This window comes from Haemaphysalis longicornis, unplaced genomic scaffold (assembly GCF_048455015.1).
Source record: "Haemaphysalis longicornis isolate Haplotype H1 unplaced genomic scaffold, Haemaphysalis longicornis Haplotype H1 scaffold_15, whole genome shotgun sequence".
Classification (NCBI taxonomy): Eukaryota; Metazoa; Arthropoda; class Arachnida; order Ixodida; family Ixodidae; genus Haemaphysalis; species Haemaphysalis longicornis.
In genome coordinates, this window is record NW_027526257.1 from 8,276,842 (window position 1) to 8,299,120 (window position 22,279).

At 46.3% G+C, this 22,279-nt stretch overlaps 1 protein-coding gene across 1 annotated transcript; it reads right to left on the reverse strand.

The window, feature by feature from the left end:
• Positions 1-8,243: 8,243 nt before the first annotated feature.
• Positions 8,244-12,108, reverse strand: LOC144165848 (kelch-like protein 33). The gene is made up of 3 exons (XM_077695614.1): positions 11,989-12,108; positions 8,586-8,732; positions 8,244-8,260 (listed from the first exon to the last, which is right to left on the reverse strand). The coding sequence occupies exons 1-3, from the start codon at positions 12,068-12,070 to the stop codon at positions 8,244-8,246; spliced, it is 246 nt and encodes an 81-aa protein (XP_077551740.1). The 5' UTR covers positions 12,071-12,108.
• Between the last annotated feature and the right edge of the window lie 10,171 nt (positions 12,109-22,279).

The following is a 22,279-nucleotide window of genomic DNA, read 5'->3' on the forward strand; positions in this document are numbered from 1 at the left end:
CTTGTGCTACTTTTTTACACGAAACGACACGCCGTTTAGAGTAATGTCAGGGTCCACATGGATCCCAAGAACACCGGTGAACACAACGCAAGCACTTTTTACGGGGTTCAGCTTAAAACCGTTTGTGTCCGCCCAGCCAGCAAGTTTGTTCGCGCCGAGCTGGACTTGACGTTCACAGATTGACATATTACATGATTTAAAAGACATTTGGACATCATCTACATAAACTGAACAAGAAATGGTTGGTGGCAATGCCTTTCGGAGTGAGTTCATCTTCACTATGAAGAGTGTGCAGCTCAAAACACCTCCTTGAGGCACGCCATTCTCCTGAAAATGTACATTAGAAAGTGCACTACCAATTCTTACACCGAAAGTTCGTTCAGTCATGTAGCTAGAAAGACTGCTAAGCATGTTGCCCGAAATACCGAATGACTTCAATTCACTCAAGATGCCGTATCGCCATGCCGTGTCGTAGGTATTTTCCATATCAAAGAAGACTGTAATGCAGAACTGTTTGTGAATGAAGGCATCTTTTATGGAGGATTCCAACGCAACAAGCTGATCATTGGTGGAGCGCCCCACCCTGAAGCCTGCCTGGCAGCCCTCGAGAAGACCGTTGTACTCAAGGAAGTACACGAGCCTGCGGTTGATCGTCTTCACGAAGAGCTTGCACAGGCAGCTCGTCAGGGCTATAAGACGGTAACTTGAGGGGGACGACTGGTACTTTCTTTCCTTCAAAAAAGCCACTACCATGGCCTCCCTCCAAGACTTTGGAATGTGCCCCGAAGGCCATATTGTATTAAATAGATGTAGAGGTGTTTCGAGTGTGTCTGCGTGTAAGTGTTGCAACATTGTGTATGTGATGTTGTCTTGGCCTGGAGCTGAGGGTTTACACGTGCTCGCAGCTGCCCTCAGCTCATGTAGTAAAAACAGAAAGTTGTAAGAAGTCTGTGCTTTGTTGTTGTCGTGTAGGAACTTCTTCTCACTAGAGTCTTTATACTTCAGGAAAGTGTTCGTGTAGTGCGCTGAACTGGACACCTGTTGGAAGTGTTGTGCGAGTGTGTTAATCTGGTCTTCCAGTGTGTCCCCTGTTGTACTGACCTGGGGCAGGCTGTGTGTCTGTTGTCCTTTGAGTTTGCATATACGTGTTTATACCTTGCGTGTGTCTGTGTATGAGTTTATGGATGTTATTAATGAGTGCCAACTACGTCTTTTTGCCTCACGGCGCACACGTTTTCCGAATGCCTTAGCCCGTTTGAACAAGAGGAGGTTTCTCGACGTGGGGTACCGACGAAGGATACCCCACGCCTTTTTCTGGGCTTCTCGCGCTCGCCTACAGTCCTCATCAACCACGGCCTCCGCTTATTGCGCGGGGCACCAGAGGCGTGGGGAATGGACTTTTCGGCGGCGTCGAGGATGTCCGCCGTGAGGAGTGGAGCGGCTTCATCTTCGATGTCTCTGTAAATGTGTTCCAGTTAGCTCGTACATGACTGAACCTATTATGGAAAGATGAACTGCTTGGGCATTTACCAATATATGTTAGTGAGGTGGGGAAGTGGTCACTCCCAAATGGGTCAGTTCGCACACCCCACTCGAGAAGAGGAAAGTGTTGTGTCCTATGTTATGGTATGTAGGCTGTTTATTGTTGAAAAGGCATGCTCCAGAGGATGTAAGAAACCTCTCTATCAGGCGACCCTGGGCTTCCGTACGGGAAGAGCCCCATAGAGAATTGTGAGCATTAAGGTCGCCTGTTAAGGTGTATGATTCGGGCAGCTGGTCAACCAGCGCCTCGAAGTCAGAGCTCAAAAGTGCAACATCAGGAGGAATGTATATGGAGCATACCGTTATCAACCTATTAAATATTATTAAGCGTATTGCTACAGCCTCAAGGATAGTGTTTAAAGTGACAGGGTGGCATGCTAAGGATTTCCGGACGATTATGGCCACACCGCCAGAAGAGTGTGTGTAGCCATCCCTGTCCTTTCTGTATTCCAGGTTACTATTCAAGAAATTTGTGTATTTGGAATTCAGATGTGTTTCCTGAACACACTTTACACTTGGCTGATTAGTATGCAGTGTTTCGTATACATCGTCAAGATTTTTAGGAAGGCCTCTACACTTCCATTGAATTATGTTTTCTCTTCCCATTATTTAGTGTGAGAGCTACTGCGTGTATGTTTATGTTTATGGGTCATCTTTCGGGGCTGTGACTCTCGCCTTTCTTGGCTTGTCGGGAGGCTTTGGCGTCGGGACGCGTTCCTTGCGGTGCAGCGCAGACAAGAATGGTTCGACGTGCATTTCATCCTCGGATCTCCTCAGAGCGCCCGAGGGATCAGACTCCTTGGACCGCGGACCCTTTCCGCCGCGCTTTTCCTTGCCCGCCACCGCCGAGGGTTTCAAAAACGCCTCAGGTGGCGCAGGCGGTGCGGTGGGGGTGGGAGCTGCCGCTGGCTCCCCCATTTCCATCTCCGTGCCCTCGCATGTGGTTTGGGACGGTGGGGCGGAAGTGGAGGATGCAGCATCACTCCCAGCAGACGTGGTTAAGGTGGCTAGAATGAGAGGTGTGAAAACCGGCCGCCCGAAGCTGGCTCACTTGCGCGTGCCTACCGCGTGACGGCGCTGTAGGTATCGGCGCGGTAAGAACGGCGTCTGTTGCGCCGCAGCGCGCATGCGATCTTGCCCGTGCCGCTGCCGTGTTTCAGAGCACGCAATTTTTTCAACGCACTTGAGGCTGCTTAATGTGTAACCTATCCGATATTTCATACTTCTGATCAGCGGATATCGTACTCAGTTTCCTTCTCAGCAGTCCACCAACAGGAACTGCGTATTTTTGCATCAATCTTTGTGAACCAAGCGGAGTAGAACGCTCCTGGGCGGTCGAAGCTTTCGCAATAAACAAAAAAAGTTGGAGGTTTACTAAGGTGCACCTCTATTCCACGCAATATTACAGGGTCCCGTTGGAGAAAGTGGTGAGTACCGGTCTTGGTAAGGAGGGTTCGAGATGTGAACTTGTGTAATCCTCGGGTTAGCGTACGGGCGAATTATGTGAATTCTACGTATCGATCCGTGTATTTTACAAGCAACATGCTGCAACCATCAAAAAGAAAGTAAACCAAGTTTGTGGTAACCATATTATTTGCAGGTAGTTAGGTTTACAAAATATTTTCACATGTTTGCAAAATATTTACAGATACAACTGAAGCAACTATATGCACTTTTACTTAAGCTCTTTTAACTTCCCAGATATTTATAGAAAAAAGCTACTTTACAAGACACAGGGCTACAGCCTCTTGCCTTTCTTGGCATACTCTTCTTGGTTGAGGCCCTTTAATAGGAAATGAATTCTCGTGATGCAAAAAAAAATCGCGTGACTTTGCCAAACTGTGTGCTTCATACAGCCACCACCACAACCATGTGCAGAATTAAAAATATATTTGTTTTTGCTGCAGGTTTAGTAGTTTGCTTTAGCCGCAGGTTTAGAAGTAGTAAAGTTTAGCCACTGTCGCATGGTGTGCCCGTTATCGGAACGTTTCTTAACGGTGAGGAAACGAACGTGCATTTCTCGTAGATTTTTTCTTGAAATTTTTCTGGCCCTCTTTGAAGCTTCGTGGGAGCACGAGTATCGTTCTTTCAATGCTCCATCAGCCCAGCATGACAAACGAATGTCGTAATTAAAAAAAAAACGTACAGGCTACAGACCACAGGTCCTCTCAAACGCACCAACACTCTCCCCCCCCCGCCCTCGTCCTCCCTCCCGCACCCGGGTGCGCACTCGTCTGCCTAGGTCCTGACTCATTTTTAATCTGTTCCTAGGAGTAATTTTTGAACAATTGTGAGCATTATTTCAGTGACGAAGATAACCGAAGTGTACTATTTGCTGAACTGATTGCTAGTGATATAACGCTTCTTAATTGTATGCATAATTCATAGCCTGTCGTTTTTTTTAACATAGCACCTGCGCTACACATAACGTAAGTCTCCAGATTTGATGTAAACTGTACAGAATGAGCTTGAATGGCCTTGCAGTGAATTTTCCATTATGGAAAATTCATTATGAATTCATTATGAATTTTCCATTATGGACACTGTTCCGAGCATGGGTGTTTTCCGCTTTTTCATGACACCACCATCCTTTCGGTTCACACTAATCAGACCACTAGGGAAGTTATCGAAGCATTTCACATTAGAAAAAGAGGCGATATCTGCATAAGTGAGCCGTCGATAGCATTACATGAAAAAGAATTCTTATTTCTAGATAAGTCCGTGACTTAGAGTTTGGTGTTACTTTGTAGTGATAATCTCGATGTGCGTCATGTTGTGAGCGCACGTGGGTTTTGGGGACATAGTATATATATGCGTGGTGCAGTTTCTTAAAAAATAGTTGTGAGTACAGCGTCGTCCTGTCGTCTTTCTCTCCTAGTGTCCCCGTTTTTTACGCTGTTTCGTCAAGATGATACATAACTATTAGGAAAGACCAAATTCTAGAGTAGACAGCCGTGCCGCTGCCTTGCTATACATATGTCTGCATAAAGTTCACACGTACATGATAGCTTACAAACTCGACACCAGGTAGTCTGTGACTCTGGCTATAGACTACTGCGTCTTTTAATTCTTTATCTATATTAGTAGCGTAAACCAGATGTATGGGGAATAGTAAAAAAGCAGCAAAATAATGCGATACCGCTTTTTACCTCACGAGACAGGCTATTACTGCAGCAGCTGCGAACACAGTTGCAACAAAAGACACTTTCTGCTAAAACATAATCAATTTTTAAACCATGCACCTTGAAGTAAGGTCTAATAAAATTAAACAACTTTACCCTTGGCTGAGTGCCTGTAAGATACACATTTCATTATTAATTTTTACATACTGCAGCGAAATTGGGTGATCGCAGGGCTGTTGTATGTACATTGAATACAACACGTTTCTCCACATGTGATAGAGAGGTAAATCACAATGCATTAAAACGCACGAAGTTCTCGCGAAGACTAGACGGAGTAGGAGATAATAAGTACAATATCTAGTAGAATTGTACAAAAAGTCACACAACACAATCGATTAAAAATTATGAAAAATGTTTTTCCATCCTGAGACCTCATTTCTCCTGGTAGATGACTTTTTTTAGATTCTTTGGGGGAAGAAGCTATACATAAATATATTACTGTACGGCTTAAACCGCGCAAGTTCGAGTTTGTGGCTATTTCTGGTATATTTCAATCCATAAAAATACAAATATTTTTTCTCTAATACGTAGCACGCTGAGTTCGTGAAAATATGCAAACGTTCGTGCCATTCGCGACCACGTATTTCGGATAGGGGTTGTAATTATAGTGTAGCATGGTGAAATGATGGTAGGAACCTCCAGTTGTAACGGCGGTGACGGAAACAAATTGCTTTCCTCTGAGCTAATTCGATTGTGTTACTTGGGATACTTTTAAGGGTTTTGGATGCTGCAGCCGTTTTTGAGAATGGGTCGGACGCAGCAATTTATATGTTGCCAATTTTACTTCAAGAGGAGCTTCCCGCAGTGTAACCGCAATCCTTTAATCCTTTGCTGCAAGTATATTCAAGGTGCTTTGACTACGACAAGGTAAGTGTGAAGATGACGCGTAGTTGCGGAGATTTCCACACACGATGCAGGGAATACTCATTAAACAAAAAATAGAAATCAAAACATAAAAATAAAAACATCAAAACAAAACATCAAAAACAAAACATAGAAATATAACTGCGCCTCCTAAAATATGAAATCAGTTTTTGTAAACGCTCTACTCATTTGGTATTTGTCGCGTCATCTGCAAAATTGTGCAATAAGTTAGCTAACATGTGGCAATCATCTGTGTTAACGACGTTGTATATTTCCCAGTGGTAAGCATAGGGGGATTTTCATGCACACAGAAGTCGGCAGATCGCCTATCTGCAAGATCAACAATGGTGTCCGTAGAACGGAAATCTGGGGATCTCCGGTTGGTGCATTCACTACAAGAGAGAGTGAAAAAATAGTGTTCTAGAATGTCGGAAAAACGGTTCCGGTACGGTAAAGTTTACTGCTCGGCAGAACTCTACCGTAAACCGGACCGACTTGGGCGGTCGGTACCGAGACGTATCGTGTCTGTCGTTCCATAGTGGACGGCCGCTTTGGAAGAGTTTGGTAGACGTACGCTTGGCTCACGCCTAGCCGAACGCATTATAAATATGAAAACTGAGGTTGCAACAAGTGAAATCCGCGCGATTCTGACAGCTCAAGCAGCAGGCGAAACACGGTCCCGACCCAACCTCCATGGCTTGTGTCGTCGAGCGACGCATGTACGATAGCTTCTTTTAGGTTAAATAAAGGCGATCCGGCTACATAGCTAGTATTAACAGCTACATGAGGCCCGTCTACAAATCGGTAAGTGAGGATCAGGCGGTATCAATGTGAAATACTCTCAAATACGACGAAAAACTAGAAGCAGCCAGCCGCATGTACTGAGAGCCCAGCTTGGCCTGCTGGCGCCATCTGTTGAGATGGAGTAGAAATAAAATGCCCGCTGCTAGTTCAAATCTCCGTAGGGACGTTGGATATTTGTTTAATGCTGCCTTTAGTACTTTTTAGAACTACGAACTAATATTTCAGCACAGGAAACCCCACAGACTCACGAAGAATTGCCAAAAGAGATACGACCCAAGTCGCTCCCAGCCACGCTTCCAGTCATGGTAGCATGTCCGGTAGTTACAATCTGCTATAACTCTTAAAACGAGGCTTCCTGGTACGATCCAGTAATGGGCACCGCGTACAGAACCGTTTTTCCGATCAGCTATAACTCTCCAACAATAGAAACGTATTGAACGCCGGGGCGTACCTGCATATTTTCCCACCATTTTTTTGCGGGGCTACAATTGTTGCCAGACCAGGAATGTCCTCCCCGCTAAATGATCGGCTGCAGGTGGTCGCCAGTTTATGTGACACCTTCGGCTAATGTAGAGCGCTTTTTCTTTTTTTTTTCTCTTGGTTCGCTTCCTGCTTCCTCTCGCCATCGCTCACTCTCCTTTTACTTGTGTCGTCGCGTCGCAGCCGATTCCTCTCCGCCCAGTCGCGGCGCGGGATAAGCGCGCGTTTGAGTAGTTCTTTGTCTGTTTGTATGCCTGCGTGCGCGTGGCATTCGCTGTGTTTATTGTCTTTTTGTTTGTTTGTTTTCATCGAATTCGCGGGTATCAAAGAGGCATGCACGCGGGTTAAAGCTTTGTTGATTAGCGCGCAGGATAGATTCGCAGGTACTACAAACGTATTGGGGCCCGTAAAGGCCGCGTATCTGTCATTTCACTCTGGTTGCAAACCCCCTATCCTCACGCGCCGCTGCTTGGGCTCGTTCTCTCTGTTTTTTGAGCCAGTTAACTCTCAGCTCCTGAAAACAGTGGCTTCAGCTTGGCTACATTGTCCTAAGTCCTGAAGCAAAGATGCCGTAGCTTTGTCCATGATAGTATTACTCAAAGCTATGCACAAGAGGTTTTAATCAGACTAACAGACACCAGGCTCTGGCATACGAAGAGATAATATAATTTTTATTGAAAGTGCATTGACTTTTCTCCTGGGATAGCAAAAAAAAATAGCTGAGTAGCCTCGATTTGCCTTAAGTCGAGGAAGGTCTTATCAGGCTTCACTAATCGGCTCAAATGACGTGTCACCAACCGCTTAAATGATATACACGCGCCTTTCAAAATTAAGATGTTCTGTGACCGTTGAAAGCAGACGTGAACTGCAGAAAAGAATGCCCCGTACTGCCCCACAGCCTATCCTGGGATTCCAAGTATGGAAAAGAGTGTATCTCCCTTACACCGTTATTATAGAGGCTGCCAGAAAATATACACAAGAAACTACAAATCGAGCGCCCGGCAAATCATAAAAAAAGTACCGAAATATTCAAAATTAACTAAGGCAACGCAATGTCAACGGAAGGTAGCACATGAAATGCATCATTACGAATTTACAAGAACGATTACAGGAGCAGTATTTTCAGTAGTGCAGAATTCCTTGAGGCGTGATGGGCTTTCTTGCCTTTCGCCAGCGTGCAATCTAATGCGGAGTTTAACTAAAAAAAATTTCCCCACAGGGTGCAACTGCGCAAACGAAACTTAGCCTACTTCATTCAGCCTTCCTTAAATGCGCATTGTTTGGATTTACGGCCCATGCTTTCCCCATATTTTTAAAAATATCACACTCTTAAACTAGGAATCCTGAAATTTGATTTTGGCATGTTGAAGCTCAGTTGTCTTCCGTTTCTGAAAAAAAGGGAAGATATCAGTGATCAGGCAGTGATGCAAGCCTCAGTCCACATAATAGGCAAAAGCTTTTATAAGCCGTTGCGGCTGTGCGAAAAGCTCTGCTAAGTAAGGGACAAGTATGGGCGTTAGAAAATGGATAATTATGCTCACATCCCATTCCGGAGGATTTAAAACTATTTTTTTTCCCGGCTGAAACTCCATTTACGTCTAGGAGGTGGGTTTAAATTTCGAATACAAAGGACGCTCGTCAAATTATTTGTAGAATTATTGCAAAAACGCAACTATTGCCCAAGGATTGTGACTAAAGTTCTCCGTTCCTTACCAGCGCACACGAGCCAACGGGTGGCATGCACGCCCTTGACCGTGCACGCGCAGGAGCAGTAAGAAGGACGCTCCAGAGGGGTCGCCTGGAACCACATGTTGGTGGAGAAGCTGAAGCGCTCTACTTGGGCACTGCTGACGCCGTTCTCTGCAGGGGTGTGAATGGCATTTAAGATCACACTTGCACGAAGGGCGCCATGTTTCTCTTCTGATATCTGGTGTGGCATTATTGCTTACATAAGGTCGCATCAGCGCAAATAATTTATCGTCGAAAAATTCCCAAGGGAGGTGAATGGCATTTAAGATCACACTTGCACAAAGGTCGCCATGTTTCTGTTCTGATATCTGGTGTGGCATTATTGCTTACATAAGGTTGCATCAGCGCAAATAATTTATCGTCGAAAAATTCCCAAGGGAGGTGAATGGCATTTAAGATCACACTTGCACAAAGGTCGCCATGTTTCTGTTCTGATATCTGGTGTGGCATTATTGCATACATAAGGTCGCATCAGCGCAAATAATTTATCGTCGAAAAATTCCCAAGGGAGGTGAATGGCATTTAAGATCACACTTGCACAAAGGTCGCCATGTTTCTCTTCTGATATCTGGTGTGGCATTATTGCTTACATAAGGTTGCATCAGCGCAAATAATTTATCGTCGAAAAATTCCCAAGGGAGGTGAATGGCATTTAAGATCACACTTGCACAAAGGTCGCCATGTTTCTGTTCTGATATCTGGTGTGGCATTATTGCATACATAAGGTCGCATCAGCGCAAATAATTTATCGTCGAAAAATTCCCAAGGGAGGTGAATGGCATTTAAGATCACACTTGCACAAAGGTCGCCATGTTTCTCTTCTGATATCTGGTGTGGCATTATTGCTTACATAAGGTCGCATCAGCGCAAATAATTTATCGTCGAAAAATTCCCAAGGGAGGTGAATGGCATTTAAGATCACACTTGCACAAAGGTCGCCATGTTTCTCTTCTGATATCTGGTGTGGCATTATTGCTTACATAAGGTCGCATCAGCGCAAATAATTTATCGTCGAAAAATTCCCAAGGGAGGTGAATGGCATTTAAGATCACACTTGCACAAAGGTCGCCATGTTTCTGTTCTGATATCTGGTGTGGCATTATTGCATACATAAGGTCGCATCAGCGCAAATAATTTATCGTCGAAAAATTCCCAAGGGAGGTGAATGGCATTTAAGATCACACTTGCACAAAGGTCGCCATGTTTCTCTTCTGATATCTGGTGTGGCATTATTGCTTACATAAGGTCGCATCAGCGCAAATAATTTATCGTCGAAAAATTCCCAAGGGAGGTGAATGGCATTTAAGATCACACTTGCACAAAGGTCGCCATGTTTCTGTTCTGATATCTGGTGTGGCATTATTGCATACATAAGGTCGCATCAGCGCAAATAATTTATCGTCGAAAAATTCCCAAGGGAGGTGAATGGCATTTAAGATCACACTTGCACAAAGGTCGCCATGTTTCTCTTCTGATATCTGGTGTGGCATTATTGCTTACATAAGGTCGCATCAGCGCAAATAATTTATCGTCGAAAAATTCCCAAGGGAGGTGAATGGCATTTAAGATCCAACTTGCACAAAGGTCGCCATGTTTCTCTTCTGATATCTGGTGTGGCATTATTGCTTACATAAGGTCGCATCAGCGCAAATAATTTATCGTCGAAAAATTCCCAAGGGAGGTGAATGGCATTTAAGATCACACTTGCACAAAGGTCGCCATGTTTCTCTTCTGATATCTGGTGTGGCATTATTGCTTACATAAGGTCGCATCAGCGCAAATAATTTATCGTCGAAAAATTCCCAAGGGAGGTGAATGGCATTTAAGATCCAACTTGCACAAAGGTCGCCATGTTTCTCTTCTGATATCTGGTGTGGCATTATTGCATACATAAGGTTGCATCAGCGCAAATAATTTATTTTCGAAAAATTTGCAATGCGCTCTTCAGATTTACATCAAAATCTTCTCTACTATTCAGTTCTCCATCCACTTTCCATGAAGTGACAGAACACAGCGTCAGTTAAATAAACTGGGATATGCAGAAATACAACGTATATTCGCGGATAGATATATATCAATAATTGTGAACGAAGCTGAAAATACCGCTGCGGCGCTAAGGTAATCGAAGACATAAGTGGTTGTGTTCGAGATGATACTGCATATCTGCGTACGAAAGCGGTTTTCATCTGGAAGTACGCTCTCGCGGAGCATTGACCACTGAGGCATTTTTTCATCATATTTCGCTTGCTGCTTTCTACTTATATTAAAATGAGCTACGAGTACCAAACTTCTCAGAGCTTTAGCAAACCGGAAACCGCTACTGCAGGAACGGTTGGTTTTTCGTTGGCAGCAGATTGCCTTCCAGTGTGCCACTTTGGGTACTTGGTGGACTTAGCGCAGTGAAATAGGCAGCCGTTGTAGTATTGGTCCTAAATCAGCTAGTTTAATTTCTCATTTATACACATGCTAAACGAGAGTTTCGATGGCCTTTGACTCGAATGTCATTTCCCTCAAATTACACCTAGGAGCTGCTACACAACGTTTTCCCAATGCATTTTGTCCAAATGCCATTTGTGTCAAAGCAGCAACACTCAGTTTTGAAAATCTCAAAGGCTTCTGAAACGCGAAAGTTTGTACTCTAGCACATAGTTTCAGCATGCCGTACTTACCAAAAAAATTAGTTACGAGAAAAGCTTGGTTTCTAGCGAGCACGATTATTTTTTTTGTTTCTGTTTACTATTACTGCGTCTACAATTACAAAGTAGCTTGGGGCTCTGAATTAGGGTGGTGCCAATAAAAAAAGAAAATAAAACCGGCCATTTTGTGCAGGTGGTGCTCGGGTATGTTGGTTGTAATAAATTTTGTCGCCAACAAATGTTTCTTTTGTACTGAAATTAATTTTTTTCGCCGTGTTATGACAACATAACTGGACAGTATCGGCGACACCAAAACATGGTGGGAGAATGCGGAATTGTTCAACTGCCCTTAGGAATTGTCCTGTAAATCTGTGGAGCTCCTTCGAGTTCGAATGGCATTTTAAATTTCGCAGGTTATTAGACTCAAATGACGTTTAAACGCTTCTGTCGCACGGGAAGTGCACTGATCATAGGTTTAACAGATCGAAATAGAAGCTTTATTCAAACAGCTGTCGTGGGCGTTATAGTAGACAGGGGTAACTATGTGACATATTGTGAAACGGCCTCGGGGAACACGTCAGTGCAACTGCGTTATTACTCGTGCACTGCTGTTTAGAATACTACTCCACATATGAGAGTCGTCCATTTGTCACTAGGGTGTTGCCCTTGCTTCGAGCCATGGGAGCGTTGAGAGTAATTTATAAAAGAAAACTGATGGGTGTTATGCCTACCCTCGATTCCTCCGATGATATACAGATCACCCTCCAGTAAGGCCATTGCAAACGAGCTACGTGGAATCTTCAAGGGCGCCATTTTAGTCCAACCCTGGTAGGAATCCGGGGAGCATCTCACAACTGCGAGAAATCGGAGAGAAACGTTTGTTTCCCAGAAGAGATCTAAAATTCATGATAATATCCCGAGGTACGATAAAATATATTTGTCGTTTCAGTGAAGTGCAATGCCCCCCCCCCTGTAGACTGGACAATAGCCTCTATTGACCCTGTTCATAAATTTGGGCCGTGTAATGCGATTACGAAATAATTCAGCATATCTTGTATTCCGCGATCCCGAAACACATGGCTGATAATAATCTATATTATAGCCACGCTTTCGAAACCGATTACCATGCATAACCCCATGGGTCCAATTCACTCACGATATTGCTCAGTGACTAGATAACCGCACATCTATTTATTCGGTTTTTCTAGTTAAAGAAGGCATTCTGCATGACTCCTCGTAAGCCATTATTTGGAAAGTTCACGCCTTATGATATCCAAGCCAAGATACTCCTCTAGTTTTTGGTGTATATGAAAAAGTGACCACAGTAGTAGTTGTAAACGGCGCTGAATCAGAGGTATCCGACCTACCGTCAGGAGTTTACGAAAGGTCCGTCTTCGATCGGTTAATACTCTTTCTTTACATAAATAACATGAGAACGAACACAACTTCATGCATCAGACTTATCGCATATGACTGCGACTTGTACAGAAAATTTATTTGCGAAGATTACCATTATAGTGAAATCTCCTTGCTACGTTTTTCACGAGAACAGGAAAATAAAACGTGTTATCCGGAAATCCTATAATCCAAATAGGCTAAAAAAGAAGGAAAATACGTCAGCAACTCCCTTTTATGAAGCATCATTGAAATAAGTGCTCCATTTGGGCTGCCCTTTCTTGTTTTAAATGTCCGGGAATAATTTCTTCTAAAACGTACCAAAAGAAGGTGCCGGCATTTGTTGCTTGGCAGACACTGGCTTGTACGACAATCCGTGTCGTGCCGTAAATCGGTGAAGGCAGTATCTGGATGCTTGAAACATTTTAATACCCAAGGAGAGTGCGATGTTGTCAACTGTTTCCCGTAGGACTTGTCCGTCGAAGTTCACCCCTGTCACTCTAACTTCCTCGAACCATGAAATCAAGATGTTTTTTACTCATGCTTTTGTTTTTGTTTACTCATGTTTTTTTACCTAGCCTCCCTAAGGCGTACAAGCTATTTTCGGTTGTGTAGGTAACTTTCTAACGATTTGTTAGCCACGCCTTTAACTCCATATTTGCCGAATTTGCTAAAAAATATTGCTTAGCTAATTGAAACGCTTTCTTTGGGTCTAGAAAAAACCTCAATGTAAAATTCCTCTCTTCAGTTTTATTGATTTTTTATCTTTTATATAAAAGAGCTCCTACTCTGTTGACTGCCTTTTGTGTCACCCTGGCGGTAACCTACGGAGACGCCCATTACCGAGCCCCGCGTGCCCAGCCCACGACTTGCCGAGACGGACAGATGTGACCAGACATGACCTGGGCAGGCGTCGACGCCGTTCCCTTGTGCAGGTGTCCCGCGTATCTCCAAGCGCTTTATAGGTTCCTTCGTGTCGCCGGCAGGCGTGGCTGTTCCTGTCATTCTTTAACAAGCTCATTATCGTCATGCGTGGCGGCAAGGACATGACTGCATAATATTGTCTCACCTCGTCTTCACGGCGCTCGTCCTTGTACTGCGCGTTTAAACAGGGACCACAGGCTTCGACAAGGGGCGAATGTACGGGAAGTGGAAGAACACTCTGGAACATATCTCCGGGAGAGCCACCACCGACGATGATAGAGCAACGGATGGTACGGACTCAGTGCTTGATATATCATGGCCACGTGTAAATAATTGACCTCATTTATCGATGGCAACATCATGTACGTACAACGTTTCACTGGCAACTATCGCACATCTTATTTGTCCTGCCGCGCCACCTATCTCGATTTACTCGAACAAATGGTTGCTGCAGCTACATGTGTAAAGTTCGAAATATCTGCCAGTAGGGCGTGTACTTACGAAAGCACGCGTGAGTCAGCCTTCAGAAGTTATGACGGTCTAAGGAATTGGTAAAGTGGCAGGAGACATTTTCAATAAAACCAGCAAAAATATAAATATCTTTCCGGTCACCGGTCGAACTTATTCCAATTCCCGGTAACTCGAATGTATAAAGAGCGGCTTGTACTGCGCGCGTGAGCAATGTGAAAAAAGAAATTTTGTTGGCGCTTGCCTCAGGCTTTAAAAACAAACATCAATGACCCAATAAGCGTGAACATTTCTATTGACCTTTTTACTCCAGCCCAAATGTGGAAAAATGGTACGATAATGTTCACGTTGAAAAACAGGTTTAGCCATGGTACACTTATTGCCGAATGTTCGCTGATCACATGGCTGCGGTTAAGGGGATGGTTGAGAGGTAAATAGGGCAGAGTCATTTGCACCGGGAAGCTGGTATAATGACTCATTTGGCGAGAAATTGTGTGTTTTGGTTATCCTTTAGTGAGAGTCGTCCCTACGGCAATGAGGAGAAAGTGCAGCTGTACCATGAAAGCGAAATGAAGCGCCATGTTTTGTGGGCGGAGATGCTGGTCGCAGGTGCGAGGGGGTACGGCCACACATGTCGCCGTATTCATTTGGAAATGCAACGAAGCGATGAAGCGAAATGTGCACAAAAGAATCACGGTAGAATCAGTTGGGAAGGCTCCCCTTAAGAACTGAGTTTCGAAGGACCTGGAATAATTTACACCAAAGCCATTCCTCAACAATAACAAATTCGTAGCGGATAGAATTATTGTCGTCGCCTAGTGAAGTCAGCTTGTGCTTTTTTGCATTACTGGTTGATGTTATCACTAGAAGAAGAGGAAGCGCGAAAAGCCGCATAGCACTGTGCCCCAATTATCTGATGAAGATGAAGACATGCCTGATATGTGGGCTTCCTCCATCTCGCTGGTAGTCGAATTGCAGTACTTATCAATACGCCGCTCGAAACGTTCATGGTTCGCATGGAGGAAAAAAAAGCTTAGGAGAGGCCCCCAGCTATCCCCGCGCATTGGCAAAAGTGTGGAGGAAGTCACGTGTTTTCGGCGGCCATTGGAAGTAGCGTTAGCAACGGCGTCCTAGCAACAGCCCGCCCGCCGTTCGCCAGTCATGGAGGAAAGGCAGCGCCTGCCTTGTCGTCCGATTGCGAAGATTGCTGCTTCGCTTTGCTGCGCTGTGGTCTTGCGGAACTCGAAAAGGATGCTGCGAGTTGCGACAGCTGCGCCGATGTGAATATGTCATTTAATTTCTACTTGCGAGTGCACCTTGTACCGCGTCAAGCTATTGCTCCGGTCGCGATCACGACGCGTCTATTGAAGTGCAGATGAACGCGCCGACCCGTCGTACGCGCGGACACCCGTCAGGTAGATTTTCGGGAAGTGATACACGGTGTGCAGTACGTAGGCGACTTGCAACCGAACGATTCGCAACTCAATTTTTTGGTTATCGCCGCTGCAATATATAGTTTGCTAGGCCGGCAATGCGCGGCAGTGCTTTTGCAACTGTTACAAGGTAGATTCCCAGTTGATATAATTCCATCGTCCTATTACCTTAGTAGGTGTCCGTCTGTTGACTGGAAGACTGCTGGATCTGGAATCTGGATCTTTTTGTGGTCTCGCTCTGGATATCGCTTTTCAACGCTTCAGTGTATGAACGTTTTCAACTGATATCACCTTGAATTTATTGACACTGAGACAAGTTGAAACTTGGCGAAAAAAAAGTTTATTGACGCCACTTACCCTCTCATTTTTTTTTTACTCAATAAAACGTTTTGCCTCCTCCTCGTCCTCCCCCGCAAAAAATTCTATCGAAGGCACGCGAACAACGGTAAAAACATTCCACAATTTTTAAGCGTGAAATCTGCATGAAGTACTGCTTACCTATATATATAGAACGGCCGTTTAATTGACTAGTCATCTCTGGGATTGCCAGTGAAACTGCAACGCAAACTTGGGCACTTTCCAGTCCGGTAGCCGCACGGCGTTCGCCCACTGTTTGCGGCGTTCTCCATCGCTTGGGAACCTATAAACGGCGGCGATTGCAAACAAAGGATGAATGCACACCAATGTACAGCAATACTTGTCAGCGGAATGATGCACTAACCGGTGGAAAGTGACGCCCAATTCCTTGGGTACCGATCGCGACTTGCAGCCTGGCACCGAGCATTGCGGCATTGTTAGAGCGAGCCGCTTCACAAACCTGCTGCGGCCACACTGAAGACGTGTAACAGTGTAACCGCGCGTTTAGGTTCACGGTCACGCGCTGCAAAACGGCCTTCTACCTGCCTATCAGCTGATTTCCGCCGGCTCGGCGCTGGCCTGGCGCTGGCAGATGCAGACGACAAGAGAGGCGATACAGGACGGAGGAGGCGGAGAAGGTGCACCGAGAGAGAGAGGCAAAAAGAGTCCGCCAATGGCATGGAGGGCCAATGGTCCGCCATTCGACTTACAGAAATGGCGTTTCCGGCTGCGCTGGGTGTGACGTCAGGGCCTCTCCTAAGCTTTTCTTTCCTCCATGATGGTTCGTGTCACCTTCATGCTCCGCCACGCAAACATTTGAGCGGCTGCCATTTTTCACGCAATTCAAAAAGCGGGTGCACGTCGTTATGAAAGAATGAATTTGGCATAATAGGGGGTTAAACAAGAGCCATTGGTATTTCAGCGCATAAACGTCAAGTTTTGGGTTTATTGTGGTGTTGAAGCGGTGCGGTTCATGGAACTAGTTTCCTTTTCAATTTCGATTTCAATTTATTTTGGACAGAAATAGATGAAGTTATGTGCACAAGGTGTGGCAAAAGGAGACGCGTACGTCTCCTGACAAGATTTCAGCCCTTTAGGAACGTAAGAAAAGCCAAATTTTAGGAGGAGGGTCAGGCCAGGTGTGTAATGGCGCCGGAAAAGTGAGTGCAAATGAGCGTAGCGTTCGAGTGGGCAGAGTAAAGCTTCGTTACTCCTTGCGTTGTTTTTGTTTTTTAGTTAGTTGACCCATCACTGAAAACACATCGAATGGAAGATGAGCTCTGCGTAGCTTACGCCGCTGTTCAGATTGATGAACGCGATGGTGGGCGTTGATATCGGTGGAAATGCGTTTCCCGTCTACTCTGTGGGATTATTGAGAAAGCACAAATACGCTACAGAAACGCGAAATCAGATCACGCGAGGAAGAACCTGGCTTTATATGCGCTTAATTCCCCTCTATGCTATCAACCTCTGAACAACCTGTGCAGCTACAGCGCTCTCCGTCGGCACAGACAGCTGCCTAGCATGGTCCCTGATGGCAAGATAACTAGTAGTTGTAAATCTGGGCTGAGGAAAAGTGTCGCTGCGGAGGGGTATAGCCGCTAACGCGCTCCAAGTTTCCGCCGGCAACGGGGGTGAAACTTGCCAAGCAAAGCTCTTGTTCACGCGTCATTCTTTCGCTCCCGCACTTTAATTGTCAGGCCTTACTTCAACATATGGGAATTTGGAAGAAAGGGCACGTAGCGCTTTCGCGCTACTCATTATGTCGTAGATACGTCCACAAACTTTTCTGTAGCAGGGGATCGAGGGAGTGTGAGATGCAAGGGTCGCGTCTCGTGATACCGCCTGACGTGAGACAGGTTGCTTCAGTCAACGCACCGTTGCCCGGTAGGTCCGCTTTGTTCTTTTTTGGGCTTACTTATCACCACGATTGCAGTGTGATCGTTGGCTGTGAACAACGATGCTCGTGAAACACACCATTTAACAAAATCGGAAGTACCATGTCTCGGTGAACGCGCAGCATCATTCAAATAGCTTCGTGCGAACAGCACAAAAACTTGGACGTGCGAGTAGGCTGCCAGGCCGATAGCTAGAATGGAAAGCGCTTATAGTCTCAAAAGTAGCAACAAGACCTAGAAAGACAATACCTGACGAGGTACAAGTAGAACTGATCTATAAGCAGACAGCATGTAGATATATATATATTTATATATATATATATATTCATTTATACATACTAATGACCTGACGGTACTAATAATAATGACGGTACTACTGACCTGAGCTCTTCTTGTGCTGAACGTACTTTTTGTGACTACCGCTCGCTGACTGACCTTATTCTTCAATCTCGGGCTAACATCTCTACCATCTACGCCAGCTTGATTCTTTCCCGCTCCGCTAACCGCCGCCGTGACTACCGGATCTCCCGCTTTGCCATTGGCTGCAACGAAAAAGCACGACGCTTTAACTCTCTTCTGCGCGAATTTTCCGCCACTCTCACTGTGTCCGCTTCATTGACCACGGCTTCCAGCACCTCCCCGCCCGCCGAGTCCTTGCCGCTGATGGTGTGCACCCCAGCTTTGAGGGTGTGGCTGTCCTTGCTAGCCACATCCGCGAGCTTTGCTTCCGGCAAAAGCGCTGCAACCCTCCTGGATGGCGCGAGGACGCATGCACCGCCACCCAAGCTCCCGCAGTGTCCCCATACGACAATGACTTCCCACCTCTGCCTCTGGTCCCCTCCAGCTCAACACCCTCCCCGACGTCCCCGGACACACGGGCCAACGGGCCAGCCCCGCATGCCACCGTTGCCACGGACCTTGCGCTGAGCACCAGGGACCTGCCCCCGGAGTCCCCGGACGCACGCCGGAGCATGCCACCCGTACGTGCTCCTAAGGCCACAGCCACGGAGCACCGACGCATCACCTGCAGCCCAACCCCGAGAGTGCGCCGCACCCAGAGCCTGCCGCGCCCGCCCTCGAGATCGACAGCAGCCACCAAAGCCCCAACCACAACCGAGCCACGGGAAACCGCCAGCAGCGAATCCGCACTGCCTTCGGACGCCCCGAAGCCAGCCCATGCCCCGTACAACCTCCGAAAGAAAGTGTCGTCTGCGCCGACAAACTGACTAGGACTCGAAAAACCCGGTAACACAGCTTCCTACCCAGTATCAAAACAGTTCTTAAAATTAAGAAAGATTACTGAAAAACGCATACATTCCCAAATGCACGTTTCCGCACTTTAACAGTATTTGTCTGCCGAGGTAGCTCCCATGGGTTTGAGGGTTAGGCTGAGACCTGCAACTGCCGAACTGTCCCCTTCCAACAAGAAAAAGTGGCAACAAGTACTAGGCAACGCATCCTTGCAGTTAACGCAGATAATTCTAGATCACTACGAGACTATGTCCCATTCCCTCCGCCAGGAAGAGGAAATTCTTAGTAAGGAGCTAAGCGAAAGAGAATCAGACCTTCTACGCAGCTACGAATCCAAAAAGGCATCCGCTATAACCGAAACAAAACTCCGTAAATTTTCCCGACATAATATCCCTAGCAATGACTACATCCGCAGGAATAAAGTTAACCCCATTACTAATGGCTGTCCATTATCTGGGAATGCCCATGAAAATCACCCCTTAAAAGCGCCAAATACCAACCATACACAAGCTCTCATGAGTGCCAGTACTAGTGAGTCTGCCAACGCAAATCCAAATTGTTATTCCCCTCCTGTAACCTGTCCCCAGGCTACTAAAACTAACAAAAATCTCACCGGAAATGTGATGAACCTCTCTAGTATTACCCTGTCACCAGATCAGATGAGCGCCTTGTCAAAAGGTTTGAATTTTTGCCCGGCAACTGGCGGTTTCAACGAATTTCAACTTTTTAAGGACTTAGACAACTTCGCCAGAAATGAGACTGCGAGAGTACTTCCATCACCGTCCTCCAACCGACGAAGCCCGAACCGCCTTGCCTAGCCATAAGCACTGGACCCCTCCCACGCAGCGCGATACATGCCTCGACATGTACATTAAAGCCGTTCATCGCGATGTACGAGCAGCATACCAAAAGCAAATCCCTTTCCGCTGTAACATCACAAACAAGAAAATTTCCCCGCATTTCCCCGAGGGGAAGAATGTGAAAGTGCGAATGCAGGAGTTGAATTTGCGCGGTTCGGTAATGTTCGTGAAAGAGAGATCACACACACACACACAACTACAAAGAAAGAAAGATGCATTTATTCACAGACACCTATTTGTCTTGTCGTTGTACTTGATTGCTAGAGCGGATCTCAGCTTTGAAATTTCGTGTCAGTACTCCTTTAAAGGGACACTGAAGTGAATTTGTCAAGCTCCCGTTTTTGCTTGCACTGCGTAGACTGGCTCAAATTAGCACACTTTTCATCGTTTATCCGGTTGACAAATCGGTAATTATTTTACAAAGCGCGAAAGAAGAAAAACTACCATGCGCGGTTTGCGGCGGCCGCACCAACTAAGGCTGTGACGTTGAGAGGAGGGGCGCCGTGATTGGACGATGCCCAAGGTTAGCAATCACACAAGTTGCGGTTTCGGTTTCGGTTCTGTAAAACATAACCAATGGCTTTGTTGGATGGGCATTCCCAATATCTCAGTAATCATCGTACCGCGCTTCTGCCATGTTGTCGGCTGTAAAATGCACAATATAAGCCTCCCAGGACGGCTTGTAGTCGTAGCATTCACTAGCCGAGACCTACGCAGTGCGTGAACGCCCTCCGCGTACCCGCAGACGCCCAAATGTCATGCGCTTTTCCCCCATATTTGGAGCTTGCCTCCCTCATGCCTGTATCGTAAAAAGCGTGTTCGCACCAGGCCAAGGGTCTGTTCATTCTGGCCTGTGCCCACTGCCTGCAAGCAGTCGGTGCTTATGGCAACAGCACGCCAACGAGAACTCGCTAGCGCGCCAGTGCCAGCCTGCGCGCGTTTTGTGAACTAGTTCGTGTAGCCATGAACGTTGCGGCCCCAAAAAAGGTGAACTCAATATAGAAAACATCGGCGGAAAACAAAAAAGTTAACTTACAAAAAAAAAAAAGCACGTACCGGCGGGGATTCGAACTCGTGACTCGCAAAATATTTACGGTGAATTCCTAGCGCCCCAGACTGCTAGGCTACGGAGCGAGACGGAAATGTCTTGTTAATATAAGGTATATATTGTACAACCGGTTTACACTTTTATTTAGTTTTGGCATCTCAAGCCACTTAGGTGACTATTTGTTGTACTGCGATCGTGCAGTAAGCGTCGCCCGAGTTTCCACAGTAGCTCACGTCTAGCAATTGCATTTCGTAGACGGAAAAGCGTTCGCAGATGCGTAGTCGTGCTGCTGACCGCTGTGCTTGTTCGCCCAGCGCAAAAAAGTGCTTCCCGCGCCCTAGTTTTACGCTGTACGGTAAAAATATCAGTTGATTTTATTTGCTTAGTACCTATATTGACTTCGCTGACTCTTCTCCCGCCTTCAAGAGGCCTTATATTTTCCTACTGGCGTACCAGTCAGCGAAGCGTCGCATGTGCAGCGCTTGTCTGAAGCGACCTTGACTTGGAGCTAGATACAGTGTACAAACAAACCAAGTAAAGAAAGGCACATTCTTCCATTCACAAACGTGTCCTGGCTTCGTTTCAACTAAGCGAGCGAATTGCGACCAAGCAATTTTTTTTAACCTCCTTGATTGCGACGACCCGCCGGCGGCCGGCGGACGAAACGCTGGGCCGACTGACTCTGTCGGCCGGGGAGCCGTGCAGTAGCGCAGCCGTGGCGCAGCCAATTGCCAGCTCATCCCCTCCTGACGTCACACGAAAACGCCACAGAAAATGGGCGAGCGTAAAGAGAGGAGGACAGCGTTTTCGAATTAGTTTTTCTACTAAATAAAATCGCGTAAACGCGCCTAGAGTGGTCGAAACATGGCCTGGGGACTCCGGACTACAATTTGCGCTAGTAATCCCGCAATGTTTACATATCACTTCAGTGTCCCTTTAAGCGGGTGCATTAGCCCTTCTCACGCCCAATTCCTGGCCAATCCCCCACGTGGGTATGTGCCATGCACAGACACCTATTTGTGTTGTCGTTGTACTTGATTGCTAGAGCGGATCTCAGCTTTGAAATTTCGTGTCAGTACTCCTTTAAGCGGGTGCATTAGCCCTTCTCACGCCCGATTCCTGGCCAATCCCCCACGTGGGTATGTGTCATGTCAGCGGCCAGGCAGCACGCGCCCATCTCCCCCCGTTGCCAAGGAAGACGAGGAGATTCCGGGCCAATCCCCCACGTGGGTATGTGCCATCTCCCCCCGTTGCCAAGGAAGACGAGGAGCGCGCGCACCCGCAGCTGTTGCTATGTGGACGGACGGCGGTCAACGGAATTCAGGGTCGCCTATAAAGTGCATTCGCACTTAAAAAAAAGCCCTGGAGGAACTCGCAGGTTGCCCCGA